The sequence below is a fragment of the Pelobates fuscus genome, chromosome 3 (assembly GCF_036172605.1).
Source record: "Pelobates fuscus isolate aPelFus1 chromosome 3, aPelFus1.pri, whole genome shotgun sequence".
Classification (NCBI taxonomy): Eukaryota; Metazoa; Chordata; class Amphibia; order Anura; family Pelobatidae; genus Pelobates; species Pelobates fuscus.
In genome coordinates, this window is record NC_086319.1 from 257,930,166 (window position 1) to 257,946,026 (window position 15,861).

General features: G+C 42.1%; 1 protein-coding gene across 1 annotated transcript in view; it reads left to right on the plus strand.

Annotated features, from left to right (window-relative positions):
- Positions 1–4,292, plus strand: part of LOC134602921 (A-kinase anchor protein 8-like) — a 62,831-nt gene extending 58,539 nt beyond the window's left edge. Inside the window, exons 13-14 of the mRNA XM_063448397.1 lie at positions 1,337–1,432; positions 2,230–4,292. Coding sequence (XP_063304467.1) covers positions 1,337–1,432; positions 2,230–2,466 — 333 coding nt within the window. The 3' untranslated portion in view covers positions 2,467–4,292. The remainder of the gene's footprint in view (positions 1–1,336; positions 1,433–2,229) is intronic.
- Positions 4,293–15,861: the final 11,569 nt, after the last annotated feature.

Consider the following 15,861-nt stretch of genomic DNA (forward strand, 5'->3'; position numbering starts at 1 on the left):
TCCACATCTGAAAGGTGATAAACCCAGTTACATGATTTAATGTATTTGAATGTTACCACTCACAAACAGCATGTAGTTCATTGAACTTGTTATCCACAGGTTCCTGTTGTACGCATCACCTAACCATTTTGTCTTCTTTAAATATCGTTATGTGTATAATTGTAACACCCTTTCGACATATGTCAAATATAAAACAAAAATAAAGATTGTCTAAAAAAAAAAAAAAAAAAAAAAAAATCATAGTACATTACTGTCATGAAGTAAAAAATCAGCTTTAATGGTTGCACTTACAATATAAAAGAGGTAAAAAGGCCCATCAGTACAAATCTGTGTGTCCCATCAGTGTTGAATAGGAAGATTCTCGCAGAAATGTAGGCAGGAAAAGCAAATAAAAATGAAATAAAATCACAAAATTACAAATAACTCTACGCGTTTCGTCTGTATTCTAAGACTTCCTCAGGAGTAGTAAGGTGCTTCAAATCTTCTGGGAGCTGTGGCTTTCTTTTAAAGACCCTCTCGTCTGGTTTTCTCCAATCAGCTGTTTTCAAACAGCTGTACTACGTTTGCTCGTTTCTCACAGGTCCCTTGATATAGACCTGGCCAGCACACTCTGACCATTGAGGGGGCACAGCGGAAACAAAGAGGCACTCAGTCGACTGGGAAGGAGATTACTCACACTGACACAGTGGCAAGGTGGAAACCAAAAGCTTGATATGTATGGTTGACAAAATTATATCAAGATGGCATGCACACAAATTTTAACACATTTTAATCATATAGGTTATTCTTACTGCAGACCATGAATCAGCATATTTTATTAATTTCTGTTCCAATAATTTTCTAACATTTTCCTAAAATGGTGGCTTGGTGAATTGTTTCTGTAATTCTTATCAAGCTATCTTCTAAACATGTGCAATATGTAGTCTTTAAAAGCCCTTTGGCACTTACGAAGACTCTTATCGGTTTACGCCACAACACTTCTAAACCTAAAATGGAAGGCACAGAATAGTGAATGTTTATTCACTGCACAGTTTTATGGATGAAACATTTATTTCATCAGGTTAAGTAGATTGTCACAATGGGCTAGTAGATTGGGCTACAACTTATTCCACACCCTTGCTGGCTATTTCCCTCTTTTCTTTGGCGAAATATTTCTGGAAGATACTTGCAAGCAAAACCTTCTTGATGTATTTGTTTAATAACTAGTTGATGCTTATTTGGCATTATATTTCTAGGCTGTTGGTACAGAAAGTGGTCAAGAGTATCTGAGTACATAAGTGCCGCCTTGAAGTGACATACTAGAATGCTATATGCTAAAAAAATTATTTCCCAACAGGCTCAATCCAAAGGTATCAAGAGTAATTGTGTCAATGTTGCAAGGGCACTTTTAAAAGATGAGAGAGTCACTATATTGCTTGACCGATATGTCAAGGTAGGTGTGACATTGTCTGAGAATATATGTGACCTTTTTTTATTTATTTATTTTTTAATGTAAAATTCTGCTTTATAAAGTGGAGTGCACAAGGATGAGTTTTTGATGGCAGTTCGCAGTATAATGAAGGTACATGATTTGAAAGAGGAAACTTTAAGGGATACTGCCTGAAAACAGACTTAAGGTTAACAGTTCCAATTGATTGTGACCAAGTATATTTGGTCTTGCCATTTTGTTAAAATTAATTGGAGCTGCAAGTTACGCTAATGCCAAACCCTTAAGTGTGGAATACCTAATCCTTAACCACTAAGTTTCACTTTACATTACTTCAACTCTCACTAATCACGGCTCACCCAAAGCAGGTAGCCAGCCAATGCAGGTCTTTCCTGCAACAAGGCTCTATCCCAGGGGTAGGCAACCTTTGGCACTCCAGATGTTTTTGATTGCATTTTCCATAGTGCCCTAACGTAATGCTGACAAAGCATCAGTGGACACGTAATCCACTACATCTGGATTACTGAAGGCTGCCTACTCCTGCTCTATCCAAACGTGTTTCCACATGTATATCCGCATAACAGACTCATTCTTGCTGCCATCAATTCTGGGGGGTCTACACAAAGAGAGACCCCACCCTGACCCCCTCTGTAAAATTCCAGTTTGATGCCCTTATTTCTCACTTTTTTCTTTGTGATTGCATCTATGCCCCTTTTCTCACATAGCCAGTGTTCTAATTATTCTGTGTGACCATTTAGTCTCATAATTGTCTTGCATCATGGCTTATATTGTGCTCATTCCAGGGTGATAATCCATTCGGAGAGACAAATGAGGATGAATTAGCAGAACTGGAAGACCTTGTAACTGGGGAAGATGAGGCATCCGAACTCACCAGTGATATTCCAGACTGTGACATTACCGGGATGAAAAAAGAAAAACCGTGTGAACACAGCCCGCAGAGGGATGAGGGGCTGGATAAAATGCCCAATGATGGGGTGTCAATTGGTGGCAAAGAAGAAGATGCTGCAGAAGCTCCATGAATAAATGACAGTTTGGCACATGGATCTCTTTTGGGCTATCCAAGCTAAAGTTCCTGTCATTAATGCCCATTTAACTTTTGCTCTCATGTTTTACAAGTAAACCTGACCTGCTGGCTAAGGAATTTGTCTAACAAAAGAAGCGCCTAAAGCAAGAGTGTCTGTTTTCATAATTGGAACGGTTTTGGTAATGTATGAGAAATGTGTGCATACGCGCTTCAAAATTCCTGCACATCCATCCATACATAAAGTGACTGCAAGGAAACAACTTGGTGCGCAAAGTCCAGAATCAGGAGTTTTTGATGCTGCTTTTGTTAAAATTTTTATATCAGGGGCCAAAATTGAAATTGTGAGGGTAATAGCCGAACCAGATGTACGAGCTCTGGAAAAGGCATAAATGCTTAGTATTGAAAATGAATACAAGATTTCAGTTTGAATATCTGTGTTTTGCAGATATGATATGACCTTCTCTGCCACTTATTTTCTTTTCAAATTGGTTATTATTAAAGTTTTACAACAAAAAAATAATGAATAGCAAAACATGCTATTCGGGGGAAGGCAAGGGAAGGGAACGGAAGGGAAACTTGGAAAAAAGAAAGGGGTACACCCATAATAACAGTGAACATAGTATTGCATTTACATTCTATTGTGTATCACATAATCATAATAGCAGGTGACCGTTCTAAACCATAGGATTCTTTAACACTGTTTTCCCATTGATCCCAACTGTATTAAAGTTTCACAAATAAACTGGAACTTTGTCTATGTGACATTTCGTGCATTTTATTGTCCAAAACTAAATTTAAAATTTCTTTGAGTGAAAGGGTATTAGGTGATTTCCAGTATCATGGCAAATGAGGTAGCAGCAATTAGGATGTGGCCTATGATTCTTTCTATTTTGGCAACAGACTCCGGGAATTGTTTGAATAATGCTAGTTCGGATGATAGGATGGGTCTAATTTCATAATTAGTCTATGTATTCCTTTCAATATTCAGACAATTTTGGGCAGAACCACCAAATGTAGGCCATGTTACCTACACCTCTGCAGTCCCTCCAACACCGGTCAGAGTATTTGTCATTCATATTGTGTAGACGGGATGGAGATAGACACCATCGATAAAGAATCTTGTAGTGGTTCTCAAGATGGTTTGTGCAATACGTAATGCCCTTAAGAGCTGTAAAAAAGTTAAACCATTCCTCCAGACTGTAATGCGTACCCATATCTCTCTCCCATGATATGTGTCCACTTATTTTCTGTGTGGACCTGAGAGCAATGTTAATAAGTAGCTGTGCAATAGTTCAGAAGAAAGCATGGCGTCAATGTGCAACTATTCACCAACTGCCACTGTTTCTCTAGCTGGTTCAAGCAAGCATTGAGCACCTTAATCACCATCACTGCTTAGCATTATGACTCCTATGATACCCAGACAGCCTGTGGCTAAAAAACCAGGAGCCACCTTCCACAGCAATGTCTCTTTTGGCCTTTTATATTTTGCCTTCATCCAAGCTTGATTTCTTCTTTCTCTCTTTTGAGTAAACATCAGTTTAAACTGGGTGTAACCTTCTACAAAAGATCTAGTAATCCTATCACTGGAAAATTGGTTTATAAGCTACTAAAGTGGCAGTGTGTACTGGCGACATTTTAGAAGTAAGGTGATCTTGAAGAACCATTTTTCCAGGCAAGCAATGTTTTCCCTCCCAATATCTGTCAGACACAGCACCCCTAAATGGCATTTTAGTTTGGTATTTGTTTTATATTGTCTGAACTGTTAAATGTTAGTGTATTAAGATGTAAATAGTTCAATTTGAATTAAAGATATTTGCCACACTGACTTGTTTTACTTTTTTTTTTTTTTGAGATCACTGCATTTTGGTTTCCATCAAACAGTTTAGTTATGTGAATAAAAGCAAGATGATCTTACTTTATTACAAACACAAATCTAGCAGAATGTACCTTGTTCTAGTTTTTAGATACGACTAGCTTAACTCACTTTTTTTTTGAATTTTTTTCTATCCGAATGACAGTTCAAAACATGTTGTATATTTACTTTCCTGAAGTACATTTAAGCATCTATTTAGTAAAAAGTTTCCTCCTTTAAAAGCACCAAACAAACTTTGGGTTAATTAAGCAGTTTTGGTGTGTGTGTATATATTATTATTCCACTATTTATATAGCGCAATCAGATTCCGTAGCACTGTACAATGGGTGGACTAACAATCATGTAATTGTAACCAGACAACTAGATGTACAGGAACAGAGAGGTGGAGGGCCCTGCTCAATGAGCTTACATTCTAAAGCAGGCATAGGCAAACTTTGTCACTCCAGATGTTTTGGAATACACCTCCCATGATGCTTTGCCAGCACTATGGGTGTAATACATCCATAGGTTAAAACAGGCAAGAAGAAAGAAGACGTACCACAACAATTAGTACTATGTTCGACTCCTTTTAGCGCAGGGAGACCACCCAGTAAAAATAATCATCCCAGTGATGTCCTGTATCTGCCACTATATTGTTACCTATGCTGTGTAGTTTATTGGCAACTATAAATTATTTTCTCTAGTGCATGCAAAGAGTGGTTAATGATAGCTAGATGTTTAGCTAGGTGGTCCGTATTGTTGACACTGTTAATTAAGGATTGTAGAGAAACAGAGTATCCAAATCAAGAACTTGTGGGTGCCAGGTGGAAGTTATGGTTAATTCTGCATCCGGGATGAAGGTAATCGTGTCATTGAACTACTTGAGCATTGTACGGTTCTGAAAGCATCCTGCAAACGGCGTAGGGACTCTGGCTGAGAACATGTAAGGTAAATCTACAAAGGGGCAAGTTCCATATACATGTCTATCGGACCAGGGGACACTGTCCAATCACACACTTACAGAATGTTGAAACATACAAGGCTCCTCTCTCTTAGAAGTCTGTTTGCAAATTAACCCTTGTGAGGACTGAAAGCAATGGGAACTATGGTGGGTTACATTATTGGGGTCAATCAGATCCCCTAAAAACGTACCCTGCCCAGTATTGGACACCTAAAGGGGTGGACCAAAGATAACTGGAAGCATGAGGAATTTACACATTATATTGTTTAATACTGTAGGCCAGGGGTAGGCAACCTACGGCACTCAATGTGTCTTCCCACAGCACTCAAGGCTGCTAGAGCCAAACAGGCTCTGGCCTATCAGGAGTCTCAGTGAAACTTCAGATATCTGCGAAGTAGTGAAGGACAATCCTCAATTTATGCATTGCAGAACGTAGAGGAAGTGATCTCAGATCAGTTCTTCCCAGCACTTGTGAATGGGAACCCACACTGTAGTAGAGCATCCTGCAGCTCCTGTCCTTGACCTGTACCTGGCCAGCCTGGTCCCCACTGGAACCCAGGGAAGCCACCCACACTGCTAGATATACACAGACCTGCAGAATAAGCCTCCCCTCATACCAATAATACAAACAGCATACACACAAACATAGACACAATCCCCACAAACTCAACACCACTAACAATCCACATAAATGCACACAATTCCACATGCAGCCTCACATGCAATATCCCAAACAGCCCCCACACACTACCAAACACACAATGTGATATATCCATCCACACACAAAGCAATTACAGTAAAAATAACACAAGCAGAATACGGCCGCATACACACCTCAATTTAAAAAAAAATAGGATCAGCACGCTACGGGACATCACAATCCTATATCGGCACAGTGCTGCTAAAAGGTTGCCTACCCCTGCTGTAGGCAGTAAAACTGCCTATGCACATTGTATCATTACAGCTTTGTTGGTTAGTATCAATTTTAAGCCACATATCAGGGTTACTACGTTTACCAAACATATTGCATGCAGTGAAAGCCTGTAGATTTAGGACGTTCATTTGTGCAGTGTCTTTCTGCTGAAGCATGTATATGTATTGCATTCTACAAGCAGTATACTTAATGTATTCAGTGAGATTGGTTAGTATTTGCTGGGTTGCATACACACTCATGTTAAATAGCTGAAGGGCCTCGTTGTTGTAGGATGTGGTATAGACTTTAGGGAGAAATATGGAAGGCATCTATTGGGCTTGTAACTTGAGTGCACTGTCTACATCTCTGCCTACACCTGCTATTTTATTTCTCACGACCTCTAGATCCATAGCATTTAGAAACCCTGTAGCTGTTCTTGTAGTCCCTAACAACGTTTCATACATACCATTCTCTCTTTGGTCTGGAATGGGGCTTACATTTATTTTTTTATTTCTGGGAAGCGTATTTGATATCTAACATGGATGAGGCCCACTTGGGTAGAAACATTCTGACCTGTAGCTGGCAGACGTACCAGATTGTCAGCAGAAACCCTTGGCTTCATCCCCATATTAGTTACAAGTGACAACCATATCTGCCTATCATGTATTACTGAATTGTTAGAAAATGCAAAGGTGTGGAGGTGAGTCATGTTCACTGTCAGGATATTTCTATTGGCAGACATTTTGTGCTAAAATAGAAATTAAAAGTGTATATTGCCTGAGTCACTCAGAACAGAGCAGACTCCATTTTGGATTTCAGGCTAACAAAGACTCATAATTTCTTCTTGCTTTCTGAGCTAAGGAATGCATTATATAGACAAGCTAAGTGATAAGCAATGAAGCAGGGGGATGGAATGCTCTGTTTAAATGTTAATAGAATAGAAATAATTTTAAACACAGACACTAGTGACAGAGAAGACTAAATAATTTTACTTTCTAAATTTTACAATGTCTCATTGTAAGTAAGGGGTGAAATTGAGTTTAGACATGTCAATTCTAGAAATTACGATCAAAGACTGAAGCAAACGATTTGAACTGACAGCAAATTTAAGTTATGGTAGTCATTTTAGATAAGCCAAATGACGTCAAAATCGGCATCAGGAAAAGTTCTCTCTTTCCTGGATAGGAAGGTTTAGTGAGGCGAGACTGCCCTCTATGGACCAAATACCTAAATTGCAATCTGCAGGTTGACCACACCTTCAGTTTCCTATTGGCCTTATCAACTAATGACGTACAGAAAGTCTGGCCCTTTAAAAAGTTAGGACAAAGGGAAGAGAGAGGTTAGTTTGGGCTTTCAGATTCGGACATTCAGAGAGATCCAGGGCAGATATTCACTCTGGGACCAGGGCCGCCATCAGGGCATGACAACCATAACAGTTGTCATGGGCGCGGCGGCCCTGGGGGGCCCGGCCGCCCGGGCCCCAGGTGTGGGGCCCATCGGGTGGCCCACACACTTAGGGCCACCGATGAGCCCCCTTCTTCAGGGGCCCGGTCAGCGCTATGGCCGTTGTATAGCGCGACCGGGCCCCTTTAAAAAAAAAAAAAAAAAAAAAAAGCAGCCGCAAGTGCTGCTGGGAGGAAGTGCTCACTTCCTCCCAGCTCACTCCGCGCGGGAGGAGCGCGCCCGCCCGCCCGCCCAGCCGTAAAGAGGGAGAGCCCAGCAATGAAGAGGGAGCAGCGCCGACTCCCATTATCCCCAGCCACCCTCCTGCAAAGAAAAGGTAAGAGACAGGAGGGTGGTTGGAAAATGAGCTGTGTGTGTGCATGCATGTATGTGTATGTCTGTCTGTCTGTGTCTGTGTATGTCTGTCTGTATGCATGTATGTGTATGTCTGTCTGTCTGTCTGTGTCTGTATGCATGTCTGTCTGTATGCATGTATGTGTATGTCTGTATGCATGTCTGTGTGTCTGTATGCATGTATGTGTATGTCTGTCTGTCTGTATGCGTGTATGTCTGTCTGTATGCATGTCTGTGTCTGTATGCATGTATGTGTATGTCTGTGTGTCTGTATGCATGTCTGTGTGTCTGTATGCATGTATGTATGTGTATGTCTGTATGTATGCATGTCTGTCTGTATGTCTGTCTGTATATGTATGTATGTCTGTCTGTCTGGATGCATGCATGTCTGTCTGTATGCGTGTATGTCTGTGTGTCTGGATGCATGTATGTGTATGTATGTCTGTCTGCATGTCTGTATGCATGTATGTATGTCTGGATGCATGCATGTCTGTCTGTATGTCTCTGTCTGTCTGTATGCGTGTATGTCTGTCTGTATGCATGTATGTCTGTGTGTCTGGATGCATGTATGTGTATGTATGTCTGTGTATGTATGTCTGTCTGCATGCATGTATGTCTGTCCGTATGTCTATGTGTGTATGTATGTATGTATGTCTGTGTGTATGTCTATGTATGTATGTCTGTATGTATGTATGTCTGTCTGTATGTATGTATTTGTCTGTCTGTATGTATGTATGTATGTCTGGATGCATGTCTGTGTGTATGTCTGTGTGTATGTCTATGTCTGTCTGACTGCATGCATGTATGTCTACGTATGTATGTATGTTTGTGTATGTCTGTATGCATGTATGCCTGTATGTATGTGTATATGTATGTCTGTATGTCATTATATATGTATGAATGTATGTCTGCATATTATTATGAACGTAGGTCTGTGTGTATGTGTGTATGGATGTCTGTATGCATGTATTTCTGTCAGTATGTCTGTATATATGCATGTATGTCAGTCTGTATGCCATTATGAATGTATGTGTGTATGGATGTCAGTGTCTGTATGTATGAATGTGTGTGTGTGTATGTGTATGTATGTATGTCGGTGTCTGTATGTATGTGTGTCTGTCTGTCACTATGTATGCCTGTGTGTATGTCTCAGTATGTGTGTGTCAGTATGTATGCCTGTATGCGTGTATGTCTGTTTCAGTATGTGTGCCTGTTAGTATGTATCAGTGTGTGCGTTTGTGTCTGTGTGTGGACCCAGTGAGCCGTATTTGGAGGCGGGCCCCAGGGGGCCCAGACCCTGAGCTGAGTTAGGGGCCCCAAAATTTTTGGTGGCGGCCCTGTCTGGGACTGACCCAACTCAAGAAACACTCCTTGACACTTCCTTTTTACTATTACTTACATACCTCCATACAACCAATCATACACGCATTCAAGTTCCTGGGACTACCTACTCATCTGATGAGAATATCTACTTAACTGGTAATTATGCTGGTTTTATTTAATTAATCTAACTTAATTAAAAATCTAATAGCATGATATATGACTGGATAAATCACGGTCAGATTTCAATATTTAGATGGTTCCAGGATATTGGATGGTTCCAGGAAATGATTAATGAGCTGGTTTGAATGTTATGTTAATTGAAAATTACATGAGAATAGGATATTATATGCCTAGGAGGATCTAGCCAGCATTGAAAGGGTAACTCAGTTGATCGAACTGTTAGCCAAGGTTTTATGACTTTTCGCTGGGCTGTCTGTGAAGTACCCTCATAAATCTTGTCTTGACAGTTGATGCTGTAGCTTTGTACTGTGTATTGCCATTGTATTACATACTTATGTTATACTAAATATTCACTGATTATTATCATGCATGCTGCCTAATATTATTATTATTTTATTTGTCACAATAAATTATATCTATTTTTATAACAAATTGTGATTTTATTTGTATGGAATACATTTCACTTACATGATAACGATCTCTAAGATCTAAGAGAATTGAAATAGTGGGCAAGTCTCGACTGTTTAATATTATCATCCCATAAATATCCCCACATCACCACCATACTAGCACTCAGTCACTGGTCGCTCTTTCAAACATCTCACTACCTTAGTCACTGTTTTTCCATGACGGTCTCCCCAATCAATCTTTCATACATGAGCTGTTGATGAACCCACAAGAAACCAAGATGTTTTGGAGCCATGTCATATTGAAAGTCATGTCTTTACCTAGGTACAGTCGATTGCGTTCCACCCCCTATACCAATGTCTATTATGTTTTCTGATGCTAGCCAGTCTGCAGCTGGGGAGGGATATGTTAAGGCAAAGCAGGTGTAATTGTTCTAAATTCTGTTTGAATTTGTTATGTTCCAGCTAAAAATACAGTGTTGTATGAACGGTCTGTTAACTTAGTTCCAGGGGTAATACAGAAAGTCAAGGTAAGTATAGCAGACAAGGATATGAAAAGTAACTTCATTCTGGATCAGGCACCAATTTACAGTGACTAGTGTGAATCCAAGTAGATTTTTCCTTCTAGCTTTATGGATGTGGCAGTAGTCAACAGTACTTGGAAAGGACCATCAAATCTGTGTTCCAGACTTTTTCTCCCATGTCTCTATCATTACCCAATCTCCAGGCTGAAGCTTGTGGATAGAGGAGTCACTATTCGGATCTGGAATAGAATCAAACACCCTGCCTAATCTTTGGTGTAAGACGTGTACATAGGCAGTCATGTTGTTGTGTTGCAGCTGGAGGGTTTGGGGGAAGTAGAGTCCTGTCTTGGGGGCACATCCAAACAGTATTTCAAAGGGGGACAGATGTGTTTTACGGTATGGAGTAAATCTCATTGACCTCACAAAGGACTTTCAATGACCTCAGGTACCCCGTATCTACATACCAGTTCCTTCAGTAGCTTATTTGCTGTTGCCTTCGCTGTGACCTTTGATACTGGTAGACTTCAGGCCAACCTGAAAAGAGATCAATGCACACCAACACATATTCATACACTCCTATCTTAGGCAGTTGAATATAGTCTATCTGCACTCTGGAACGGGCAAAGTGGCCTTGGCATGTGCTTGGAGGGTGTTTTAATCACTTGACCTGCATTATTCCTAGCACAAATCATGAAGCTTTTAGTATGTTTCACAGCAATTACAGTGAAACCTGGAACAATCTAATGTGTATTTACCAAACTGATCATGTTCATTTTTGACAGATGCGTAGATCCGTGAGCCACCTGGGTCAGCATTGGGTATAAAACCTTGGGTAGACAAAAATTCTCACCTTTCTTCCACATCTTGTCAGCGTCCTGATATACTGCTCCCAGCTTCTCATATTGTTCTTGTTCTTCCATGCTTGCCTGCTTCTGTAGGCTTTGCAGTATGTCATATGACACAGTGGGCTACTGTCATAGTCTGTAAAGGAGTTTTACCTGCAAGGTATGATAGCTTGGCAGCCTGCTTAGCCGCTACATCAGCTCTGTGATTACCTCGGGATGCTTTATCTGTGATCTTCACGTGAGCTGCCACCTTGATGATGCCCACATGCTTGGGTAGCAGGATAGCATCTATTAGGGCACTCACAGCTTCTGAGTTCTTAATGGGGGTTCCTGCAGATGTGATAAAATTTGGGTCCAAAGTCATGGGCTATGCCAAAGGTGTACCGAGAGTCAGTATAGATAGCTGTCTTACCTGAGGCCAGTTTACACGCTTCAGTGAGAGCCTTCAGTTTAGCCTCCTGTGCAGAGCAGTGAGGAGTGAGTGGTTCTGCTTTAATTACCTCGGGTGCAGAGACAACAGCATATCCAGTATGGAAGTTTCCCTTCTCATCTGCAAATCGAGAACCATCTACAAAATACTCAAAGTCTGGATTAGACAATGATGAATGACATGTGAAAAACCTGCAGTTTCCTAAGCCATTAAGGCTGCACAGTCATGAGGTACCTGGGTCTCAGCTAACTCATCAGGTGATAAGGAATTCATAAAAAGGTCTGTGCCACTCCCCTCTTTTAAATCCATAGTAAGCAATGTAGATGGGTTTAATACCATGCACCGCTTTAAGGTGACATTGGGGGGCATAAGTAAGGCACACTGCATTCTGAGGCCTTGCAGTATGTATGTGCTTGTGCTGAACCTGAGACAGAATGCTGTTAATGACATGAGGAGTGTAGATAGTAATTGGATTGTCTAAAACAATGTTTGTTGCTTTGTCTTGCAGAGCAGTGATAGCAGCTACAGCCCTAACACAGGAAGGGGCACATCTAGCAACAGGATCTAACCTGGCTGAGTATTAGGCAACCGGCTTTTGCATCTGCCCATGGACCTGGGTAATTCCTGCTGTAGCATAGCCTGCCTGTTCAGTACAGAACATGGAAAAGGGCTTTTGGTAATCTGGTAGACCCAGTGCTGGGGCTGAGGTGACAAGCAACTTAAGAGTGTAAATGGCTTCTTCTGCTTCAGGGGTTAAATGGAAGGGGTCAAGGGTGAGGTAATAATACAAGGGCTGCATGTAGATTGCTGCAGAGCAAAGCCATGGTCGACAATAGGAGACTAGGCCTAGGAAGTTACGTAGCTTGGAGGGGGAATCTGCGTGGAGGTCGCATCTTTTGCACTGCAAGCTTCCTTTCTTCTATGAGATGCTTTGTAGTTTGTACCATGGGAAATACAGTGTCCCAGAAAGGTAACAGTGGAAGCACATGCCTGCAGTTTGGCCTTGGTAGCTTTGCACTCTGCTTAGACAGGTTGTGCTTTGTACTTGATTCCTGGTCAGGGCAACATAGAAGCAAATCATCAACATATTGTAACAACACAACATCATTTGTCCTTGGCCAAGCTTCTAGAATTTGGGCCATTGCCATGCTATACATAGTAGGCGAATTCTGAGCACCTTGAGGCAGCATCGTCCATGTTTATTGTCTGTGCTTGTGTGTGAATGCAAAAAGGTATTGACTGTCTGGGTGCAATGGTACAGAAAAGAATGCGTTTGCCAGGTCAATGACAGTAAACACCTTAGAGGAAGATAGAATTTGTGACAGCAATGTATGAGGTTTGGGAACATTAGGAGTAATCAATTCAGTTACAGCATAAACAGCTCTTAAATCATGCACCATGTGATATACCACTGGCTTGCCTTTCTTCTGTTTCTTTTTAACAGCGTACAGAGGAGTATTGCAGGTAGAGGTGGTTGGTACAATTATGCCAGCCTGCAATAACTCTTGGATGTATTGAGTGATAGCATCTTCTTGGGCTGGCCTGAGAGGGTATTGCTTAAGGCAAGGTTGAGTGGCATTCGGCAACAACTTAACCTGTACAGGAAGGACAGCAAGTCATCCGGTATCTGTCTTTCTCTGTGCCCACAAGGAGTCAGAGACTATTGTCAAGTCAAGAGTAGGTTCTGCCATAGGGCTGCACAATTTAAAGGGACACTATAGTCACCTGAACAACTTTAGCTTAATGAAGCAGTTTTGGTGTATAGAACTTGCCCCTGCAGCCTCACTGCTCAATCCTCTGCCATTTAGGAGTTAAATCCCTTTGTTAATGAACCCTAGTCACACCTCACTGCATGTGACTTGCACAGCCTTTCCGTATAAACACTTCCTGTAAAGAGAGCCCTATTTAGGCTTTCTTTATTCCAAGTTCAGTTTAATTAAGATTTTCTTTTTTTTTTTTAATTCTTTCTTTTTCTGTGCATAGATATACAGTTGAGCTTGCAGTGCCACAACAGCGATAGCAAGAGCATCATAACACACAGTGAAACATTTGTGTGGTGTTTTATCGTACTGCACAATTTTATAGTTTTATGAAGGCAAACTAGATAGGTATGTCTAAACTCATGGCAATATCTCCAAAAGAAGTAACAAGCTGTAGGTGAATATATTAACTAACAGTAAAATTATAATAATAGACAACAAAATGCATGGTTAAGCTAAATTGCAAAGTGAGGCCACATATATGGTTCTGACACATTCTATATGCAATGTATATGCTATCAGCTCATAGAGCAAGGATTAGACATTACACAGTGGCGGATCCAGAGCCTGATCTCGGGAGGGGCACTTGTAGATTATTTAAATAAATAATCCAGACACAATAACCACTACAGCTCAGTGTAGTGGTTATTGTGCCAATAGTGCCGAGACCCCCTCCCAGAGTAAGTAGTCAAACTGTTTAAGAACAGTTTGACAACTTACCTGAGGTCCTCTGGGAAATGGGGCTGTAGTAGGGCAGAGGAGCAGTGGTATGTGTGAGTGGTGCAATGTGTGAGGGGTGCAGTGTGTGTGTGTGTGTGAGGGGGACAGTGTGTTAGCAGTGTGTGTGTGAAGGTTGCAGTGTGTAAGTGAGGGCGGCAGTATATGTCAGGGGTGCATTGTGTGTGTGGGTCAGTATGTGTGTGTGACAGTTACAGTGTGTGTGTGTATTGCAGTGTGTGTGTATGTGGGGGCAGTGTATGTGTGTGGGGGCAGTGTATGTGTGTGGGGGCAGTGTGTATGGGGGCAGTATGTATCTGGGGCAGTGTGTGTATGGGGGGATGGGGCAATGTGTGTGTGTGTATGGGGGGCAGGGGCAATGTATGGGGGGGCAGGGGCAATGTGTGTGTGTATGGGGGGGCAGGGGCAATGTGTGTGTGTATGGGGGGCAGGGGCAATGTGTGTGTGTATGGGGGGGCAGGGGCAATGTGTGTGTATGGGGGGGCAGGGGCAATGTGTGTGTGTATGGGGGGCAGGGGCAATGTGTGTATGTATGGGGGGCAGGGGCAATGTGTGTGTGTATGGGGGGCAGGGGCAATGTGTGTGTGTATGGGGGGCAGGGGCAATGTGTGTGTGTGTGGGGGGGCAGGGGCAATATGTGTGTGTATAGGGGGCAGGGGCAATGTGTGTGTGTGTGTATGGGGGGCAGGGGCAGTGTGTGTGTGTATGGGGGGGCAGGGGCAATGTGTGTGTGTATGGGGGGGCAGGGGCAATGTGTGTGTGTGTATGGGGGGGCAGGGCCAATGTGTGTGTGTGTGTGTATGGGGGGCAGGGCCAATGTGTGTGTGTGTGTGTATGGGGGGCAGGGCCAATGTGTGTGTGTGTGTATGGGGGGGCAGGGGCAATGTGCGTGTGTGTATGGGGGGGCAGGGGCAATGTGCGTGTGTGTATGGGGGGCAGGTGCAATGTGTGTGTGTATGGGGGCAGGGGCATGGGCGTAGGAACCCCAAAAAATCTGGGGGGATAGCATTTTTACTCGCCGGGTATATTCTTATTCCGTAAACTAGGAGTTGTTTATCCCATTGTACAGCGCTACGGAATTTGCAGTCGCTATATAAATGATTAAATAATAACATTAAAGGGTCACTACAAGGAAGGGGTTTTACTTACCGTATACAGCGCCGGGATCCTCCTGATTAGAACCACCCCTACCCTTCCCATGAATATTAGAACCACCCATACCCCTTCCATGCACAAAAGAACCCCACCTACCCCTTCCACGCATTTTAACCCCCTACCCCTTCCATGCATATTAGTACCCCCCTAACCACTTCCATGCATATTAGTACCCCCTAACCCCTTCCATGCATATTATAACCCACCCTACCTCTTCCATTCATATTAGTACTCCCCTAACCCCTTCCAATAATATTTCTACCTCCCCCCTCCTCCCATCCATATTAGTAGCCCCCCCTAAACCCTTCCAATTATTTTTCTACCTACCCCTCTCCCCCTATCCTTATTAGTAGCCCCCCTAACCCTTTCCAATTATTTTTCTGCCATGTTAACTAACGCCAGTGCTGGAGTGCCGCCGTGTTTACATTAAAAGGTCTGCAGGGACAGGCTATAGACACCAGAACCACTAAATTAAGCTGCAGTGCTTCTGGGGACTATAGTGTTT